The 8393-nt window shown below is 46.4% G+C and overlaps 1 protein-coding gene across 1 annotated transcript; it reads left to right on the top strand.

The window, feature by feature from the left end:
- Positions 1-1619: 1619 nt before the first annotated feature.
- Positions 1620-3909, top strand: LOC125553038 (B3 domain-containing protein Os06g0194400-like). The gene is made up of 5 exons (XM_048716786.1): positions 1620-1860; positions 1946-2212; positions 2316-2531; positions 2938-3049; positions 3692-3909. Exons 1-4 carry the CDS (start codon positions 1714-1716, stop codon positions 3007-3009), a joined length of 702 nt encoding a protein of 233 aa, XP_048572743.1. The 5' UTR covers positions 1620-1713; the 3' UTR covers positions 3010-3049; positions 3692-3909.
- Positions 3910-8393: the final 4484 nt, after the last annotated feature.

Raw genomic sequence — 8393 nt, 5'->3', positions numbered from 1 at the left:
ATTTGTGGTTTCATTAGCACTAGCAAATATGCCCATGCGTTGCAACAGAAGAGAAATAATTAGATTATGTCGATTATGCTAGGATGAGATAAGGACTTTTAAAATGTCATTTCATAAACTACATGTGAATCATGTCATGATGAGAAAAGTGTGATGGTCTCATCATGACTTGATTTCCTATAACATCACAACGAAATAATTTTGGCTAAGCAAAATGCATTGATGGACTCTGCCTAGTTAGATTAATGAATGATGTGTCTCGTTTTGACCTAGCATCGCGATGTTTTCCATGACCAATAAAACCGTGGTACCAGAAAAACATAGCTATGTATCGAGGCAAATTAGACATTTAGTTATTTTTATATAGTTTACAAAAACTAACCCATATGAACTTGTGTCAATTTTTTTGGGATCAGTGTTGTACATAACACGTAAACCCTTTTTTACCCGACGCGCGATGGATTCAATAAAATCATATAACAACCTCTATAGATCCCCTAAAAACACCTCTATGTAAGCGATGGTTCGTTTTGTTCGTTATTTACGGATCTATTTCAATGGATCCGTTTGATATTTTGTGAATATTTTCTAAACTTTTATGGATTTTTTTCAGATTCCCAAAAATGTTTTGAATACACAATCATTTTTTTAAAAATCACGAACATTTTTATTTCATGAATATATTTCCAAAATCGTGAATTTTTTATAATATGTGAACAATTTTTTAAATCACGAACATTTTATGATTTCTCGATTTGTTTCTCAAAACTTGCATGGGCCGGCCCATGAACGCGTCCCAGGCATGGGCCATCATTCAGTTTCCTTCATAAATTTCATGATAAAGCAGGAGTATTGATGATTATCACTAGCTGCTAAATGCGTATTTATTTTCATGGGTTAGCCCTTTCTACTAACATTGTTTAACAACATTTGAGGCCTTTGATACAAATAGAAGGACAATGTGTGCTTTCGGTGCCACTTATGTTCTTGGGGTAGTACATGTTTTATTTTTACGTGATAGTTTTTCTAAAATTGTGAAAATTATTTATGTGCTAGTTGGTTGGCGTGTGGAAGAAACAATGGGGTGTTCTTGTTAGCAGAGATGCCACACTTACGGATAGACTTTACAGATTTATGGTTGTGGATGGATGTGTCGATATATTAGGAAAAGAGTAGTCCAACGATGAAAATCAAGAAAATGATTGGTGATAGTGTTTGATATGACCAATCTGTAGTGAGCCGTTTGGCCTGTATCATTTATTATTATTATTATGGTTTTTGGGTGGGTCTTTTTAACGATGTGATTGAAGAGCGTCTTTTAACTAATGTAAATACATGAGAAAGTTATTTGTGTTGCTGGCCGTGTGTGTTATATTGATGCTCAATGTGTTATAGATGGCACTTTCTTTTTTATCAACATAGGGCCAACGTTCATGGATGATAACATAGGGCTTCGGAGATTTTTTTTGTTATGATTATCTTAGGGTTTTCTATGTGTTCGTGGTCCTTTATATTTGTGTTTCAGTGTGTTTATAAGGGTTAACTACTTTATACTGTGATTTGAATGAAAAAATTCTCAGAAAACATAGGGCCAACGAGAAGAGACGAGTATAGGGCAGAGGGCCACGTCACTTTTCCCCTTCCCTGCTCAGTCCAGCTCTCCTCCCAAACAGAGCAGCGCCGGAGGGGAGGAAGCAGAATCGAGAAGGGGCAATGGCGGAATCCAACTCGTACGAGGAGCAGCGCCGGAGGCAGATGGAGGAGAACCGCCGGAAGCTGGAGGAGCTCCGCCTGCACCATCTCTCCGCCGCCGTCCGCGAGGCCGCCGCCAGGCCCAAGCCCAACCCCAAGCCCAGGCCGGTTCGTCAGATCCTCTCCCTTCTTCTTCCTTGCCTCCGGTCTCCCATCTCCTTTTTCTCCCCTACTTATATGACTGCTGCCGCAGAAGCGCAAGGCCCCGGAGCCCGGCGAGATCCGGCGGTCCGGCCGCGTCGCCGGCCTCCCGGAGCAGCCCAGCTACCTCGAGGGCGCAGGGCAGCGCGACTACCGTGGAGTGTACGAGGCATACGCTGTTTGGAAAGGACCGACCGAGGAGGAGAGAGCCGGCGCCATCGCCAAGGCGGAGGAGCTCCAGCGCCGGATCCACCGCATCCGCTGCCCCGCCTTCGTCAAGCCCATGACCCACAACTGCGCCAGCAAGGCAGCCGAGATGGTACAGTATTGTATCAAGAAAACTCGCACTGGGTGTGAGGCAATGCGGTTCTTGGATCGGATTGGATTTTGATTTGGTGGGTTATATATATGCATCATGACAGAAAATCCCCAAGCACTTCAGTGAATATCTCCCGGCGCACGATGAGGGAGTCGTCTTGGTGGACAAGGCGGATGACGAGTTCCACATGATGTACAATGCCCACAGACAGGGCAGACACTACTATTTCCACAAGGGGTGGAGAGGATTTGCCGCCAACCATGACCTTGCCGTTGGCGATTGCTTGGTTTTCCACATGACAGAGAGGGCAAAGTTCAAGGTGAGATTCAGCATCTCCTCCATTCCATGGATAAATTCGCCCGACTTTTTACTTTTAGGAACTCCACATTCAGTACAAGTGCATATATAACTTTGTAAGGTGATATCCATAATCGGAAGTTTGAAACTAGTGAGCTGTGTCTACTTATTCATATATGGGAAATTGGGCCTGTTTGGAAAACTGCCAATTAATTCTACACAGAGTTTGGAGGAAATGATGTTATTCCTCAGCATCCCTACAGTATAAACCTTCATTCCAACCAGATCTAAAGGGCCTCTCATTATTATTTCATTCATAAGCCTTTAATTGTCCAGTCATATCTTTTTACATAGTGGAAGGGATTCTTTTAAGGCCTAATCCTGAGGAGGTCGTTTTATCTCACTGCTAAGTGCATATTGTGATGCAGGTCTACATTTTTAGAGCAAACCCAGACTATGAAAGCGACCAAACTTCTGATGACTCTGAGGATGAAGAGTAATAAAGATGTGTGCTTCCAATACAATGTTCGATCGGAGCAGGTACTTTGTTCTTACCATTGTTTTCCTTCCTAGGTTGAATTTCTTTCCATCGTTCACTTAGGTTGAACCGTTGAAGTGTGCCTGAGTTAAATATTTCTTTATCTTTTGCTGAGGCATCGATTTCATGATTGGCCAAGCTCAGTTTGTGGACAAAAATAAAACATACAAACCCGCTTGCTTATGAGTTATGGCCAAACATAACTGTGTTTCCTGCACTGGAGTTGGATGTTTTCGCGAAATGCACTGCTAGTTTCTCCCATTTCCCTATTGGTTTGAGATTTCGAGCCTGACAAGTGAAACTGCAACCTTATTTTGTTTCTTGCTTATGTGAGCCATGAAAATACACGGGGAACTGCAGTTTATTTACAAACGTTGGAGTTCTCACTGGCCAAACGCCCAAACTAAACGATTGACATATTAGATGCGCGTGTATAGAAATTGAAAACTGCCGGGAGTGTTTCTCGGTCAGTAGGAGCAGGTTGTTGTAGACCCGATGCTCTTTGCGAAGGTTCTGCCTGTCTTACCTCAGTCGGCCCCCTTAGACTCAATCAGCAGCTCGGTAATAGTAAATAGAATGCTCTCTTATATGGTTCTGATTTATCCGTATAGATGCTAACATGCCAAATGTGTCTTTTGTTGCAGTTTCTAGGAGAAGGATGTCACGCTCTTGGCTGATGTTGGAGTTGGCTACCGCGATTTTGTGTTGGTTGCGTGTCGCATACTCGGACCCTACCAGTGTGGCAGACCTGCATTATAACATAGGTTAGATGGGATTAGTAGGTAGTGCAGACCTTGTGTTGGTTGAACTAAATGGTTGTAGTCTGACGATGGTCTCGAGTGCATTCTTTCGTGGCTGTTCCTGTTTGTTTTTGGCTTGGGTTTGATGGTTGCAAGATGGTGATGCGAACACAACGTTGTTTCGTTTGGTGGCTAATGGGCGCAGGGCTAAGGATTTCATCCCTGCCCGGCTATTAGCCTGACATAGCTTGCCGAAGTTTTGCTTTGAAGTTCGCTCGCCTCGTGGCATTGCCATGGAGGTTCTCACTGCTCTTGCCATCAAAGTGGAGGATCTGAGTGTTATAAGCTCGATGCCTGGTTGCACCCCTCTACAGAAGGCTCTTGATTTATGCGGATGATGTTGTGTTGTTTATTAGACCTTCGAGAATGGATCTAGTATTTGTGGGGAGGCTCTTCGAATTTTCGAACAGGCTTCAGGGTTGAATATTAATTCTTGAAGACAAGATCGGTCAGGGATTAGTTGTTGCTGCCCTGCCCTGGAAGATGGACGATTTCCCATGCAAGATAGATCCCAGTGGCAGCCGATTGATGACAAATTGCTGAAGCTCCTGAAGCTCATGCCTGGTTGGCAGCGTGGGCGCCTCACTCTGATCAATTCGGTGATTCATGCGCGACCTACACATCATCTTCGAATACCTTATGATATGCAATTGAAACAAGTCTTTGCGAATGGAAAAAAGGTTTGGTGGCCGCGGCCCCAAAGTGGGCTCTTGACCGTGTGGACAAGGAGGGCTGCAGGGCGTTTTTGTGGGCTGGTTCTGATGACATTCATAGCGGGAACTGTCCCGGTGGCTTGGCGCAAAGTCTTCAGGCCAAGGTGTCTTGGTGGCTTGGGAGGAGTAATTGACTTGAACTTGCAGAGTCTGGTATTCCGACTGCGATGGCCGATGGGCTTGGTTGATTGAAGTGCGCAAATCTGGCTAGGTCTTGGCAAGGGTTGCCCATGGCCTTATTCTGCAGTTTGGTTCATTGGAAGTTAGGTTCTGGTGACAATGTCCTCTTCTGGAAGTATCACTGAATCAATGGTGAGATGCGCCAATGATATTGCTCTGATCGTCACGGCACAGGTCAATGCTAGGGTGTGCAACAGGAGGACGGTTAGGGAGGCGGCACATTTGCATTTCTGGATGTGCCAAATGAGCTCCCTACCGATGGCTTGGTGCACTTCATTCAGTTATGGGATTCAGGCGATTCCTGCGGTGCAGGCCGAGGCGCTCTGGAAGTGGAGGAGCAGCGCTACTTATTCATTCGCCTCTGCTTACCAGATACTCAACGAGGGGCCCAACAAATTTGCTTCTGCCAAGGCTATTTGGAAATCTTGGGCGCCGCTTAACTGTAAAAACTTTACTTCACCTGCGCTTCGCTACCGTCTCCGGACCTCTGATCGTCGGCTGAGAAGAGGGCTGGAGGAACATCCATCCTTCTTCATGCTTCCTGTGCAACCAAGAGGAAGGCACCACTGATCATATTTTGATGCAATGTGTTTGTGCAAGGTAGGTGCGGTTTGACTGTTTGCAGGCTACACAGCTGGATAGATAGTTGTCTAGTTTCTACGATGGCTGATAATCTGGAGGACTGGTGGTGCATCTGGTACCCGTGAGAGTACAAATATGTGCTCAAACCTAGAACCCAAATGGTGAATAACCAGGGGATCTCTGAGCTGGTTCTACCTTGTGGACATCTGGAAAGCATGGCTCCTACAAGTCCAGTTTCTGGGGGTGTCGCCTCAAGCAAGACAACAAACTCCATGTACATATGGTGTCATAATCAAAGCCTATCATGCACCTTGGTTATATCTGTTTCTCTTTTTTGTTGCTGCTAATATCAGTGCCAATTTCTCGGTCATATCTGAAAATAAGATAAGGTGTTGTGGAAAGCGAGCAGGGCGATTGGCCCACGGCTCATTGCGCTCATCTCTTTCCTCTACAAGAAAAGTTCTTCTCCTCCTGTCGGCGCCGCCGTCTGTCCGCCCCAAGGTGCGGAGGATCTTGGACCCCTGCCGGCGGGAGGGACCCCGTTCTTGTTCTTGTTAGTTCCAGCGCCTTGGTTGGGGCTGTGTGGTGGTCGCGATGTCCCTTAGTAGGAATAATGTCTCCCACGTTCTATCCCCGTCCCGATGGTGTGTCTAGCGTCGTCAGGAGATGTGTGGAGGTTTGTCTCCGTCGGATCTCGCAGGATTTGGTCGGTGCTGGTTTTCGGTCGATCTGTTTGGATCCGGTCTTCGTTCGTCTTCGTTTGGTTGTTTACAGGTTTAACACTTCTGATCTACGACTTTCCTCATCGGTGATGGTTGCTACTCTGGTGCGCGGGTCCTATGAGGCCTGGCCTTAGCAATGTCTACTACAACAAGGTTTGCCCGACTCCGATGAGGGAGGGGCGGTGACAACAGTGCGCCTTTGACTTGCTACAGTGCTTGTAGTCGTCGCTAGGTGGTCTACGGACATGGTTGTAATTTTTATTACCTCGGTTGTTCTTTGTACTGCCGTGATTGAAGATGAAAATATGGAAGTTTCTCCCAAAAAAGAATAGGATTCTTAGTTCACTAGTTTACAGGAACGAAGAAAAAAACACCCCCGCGTCGCTGCGTTATGGCGTCGCTGCGTTATGGCGACACGGGGGGCGATAGTTAGCGCTGCCGCCAGGAGCCCTCCTTCCCCAATCCGCTAACGAAGCCCGGGCGAGGCCGGGGATGGCGGCGGCGGGGCGCTCCCCTGAGGCGCCTCTCTCCTCCCTTGGGCGTGCTCCCGTGTGTGGCCATGGCCCGCGGGTGGCGGCGGTTGGATCTGCGGGGCGGCGGCGATGGGGCTGTGGTGTTCTCTGGCGTGCGACGGCGTGGGTCGGCGGCGTCGAGAGGCCAGGTCTGGATCGAGAGGAGGGCGGCGTGGGGGCTGCTGGCTTCGGCCTAATATTGGTGGTTTGGCCCTAGCACTCTTCTTCCGCCAAGTCGTCTTTCTGTCGCATGTCAACCTCTTGGATCTGGCTGCTGACGAGTTTCGGTCTTCCCCATCGGAGATCTATACGGATTGGCTTATTTGCCCCTGGATATCTAGATCGGAAAGACTCCGGTCGCGTGCGCACATATTATCAGCCAGCACGGCTTCAAGTGGGCGCGTCGCAAAGCTTCACTTTCTTATCGGTGCCATGAGACAAGTCTAAGTCGAGATTCTCAAGGCATTGGTAGAGGTGAAGAAAGTCATGGTGGTTGTGATTGAAGGTCTTGTAGCTTTGGCGGAAGGATGTATTGGATGCGATGAAGACTATGTGCCAGGTGTATGGTGACTTGCAACTGCGGCCTCGGCAAGCGGGGGCGGCTAACACTGGGGGGCTGCATTTTTGGTCGTGCTCCTCGAGTACCGAGTCTCGATTATCAGGGTGAAAATTCAAGGTCTAGCCTTTATTGGTTGTAACTGGCAATGACCTTGTTGAAGGCTGAAGGCATTGTTTTTTGGGTGAACTCGGACTTTCTTCAGGGTAAAACTCAATATCTTTGATCGGGCAACGACAACGCTTGTGCATTGTTTTCTTTTTGGAGGTGTTGCTTTTGGAGAACCTCTTTTGTATTCCGTGTGTTGTATTGTGTGGTGGTTAGAGTGTTGATGATGCTAGTGATTATTCATCACTGTGGTAGGGTCTTTTTTCTTTTCTTTTTTGGTTGTGTGTATCCTTGATGTCTTTGTCATCTTATTGGTACAGACGTTGGGTGTTGTTGGTATCTTCGCAATATTAATATATTCGCTCTGTCAAAAGAAAGTTTACAGGAGGAGAGAGGCCATGAACTCCTCAGGTCATTCTTTGATGAACTGTTTCACTGGCTGGTTACATGAAAAAGATGCTCATAGTCTCACACAACGAACAAACATATGGCAAGGAGCACCCTCCCTTGTGATCTGGACCCAACAGGAGCTTGATGAACTCCGGGATGCAGGCTGGTTCCCACTTCCCAGCAACCTTTTCCAGATCCAAAAGGACAAGGAAGAAAGATCATTCCATAGCCCACACCAGCAAGTTAATTAGCACCACCACATACTAGAAGCACCATGGCTGGTTCTTCCTCTGCATATTGCTGGAATTAACACCATGGTTTTGGATGCACAGAAGGAACAACTGGACAGATAGACATGCCATGGAAAGGAGGAAGAGTTTTTTCTTTTGTTGACAAAATTCACCTCCTTTATTCACTCGCTAGCAATGTTGCATCGTTTAGAAGCATAGAAACCACCGCATCCGGTGCTGAATCCATCCAGACAGAAGTAGGAGACAATCTAGCGATTCTAGCCAGTTCATGAGCTAGCTACTTCATTACTTTCGCTATTACAATGATCATAGGTCACATGATTAAAATCAAGAGACATAAAATAAGTCATCAAAAATTGCACTGGCCACTGATGAAGAATTACCATCATTCAAAGTTTCAACAACTTCCCTATTGTCTGAGTTGATCTCAATCTTGCTACAACCCATAGTACGTGCGAGGTTCAAACCGAATCTCACTACCAAAGCTTCTGATGTAAAGGAATTATAGCAAATCTCTAACTTTTCATTTGCT

This window comes from Triticum urartu, chromosome 4, assembly GCF_003073215.2.
Source record: "Triticum urartu cultivar G1812 chromosome 4, Tu2.1, whole genome shotgun sequence".
Classification (NCBI taxonomy): Eukaryota; Viridiplantae; Streptophyta; class Magnoliopsida; order Poales; family Poaceae; genus Triticum; species Triticum urartu.
The sequence above is the reverse complement of the archived record's forward strand: the minus strand, read 5'-3'. Positions and strand labels throughout refer to the sequence as shown.

Coding starts and splice junctions, on each gene's coding strand:
- LOC125553038 (XM_048716786.1), top strand. CDS start 1,714: ATGGCGGAATCCAACTCGTACGAGGAGCAGCGCCGGAGGCAGATGGAG. Junction 2,213..2,315: donor CCAGCAAGGCAGCCGAGATG/GTACAGTATTGT, acceptor GCATCATGACAG/AAAATCCCCAAGCACTTCAG. Junction 2,532..2,937: donor CAGAGAGGGCAAAGTTCAAG/GTGAGATTCAGC, acceptor ATTGTGATGCAG/GTCTACATTTTTAGAGCAAA.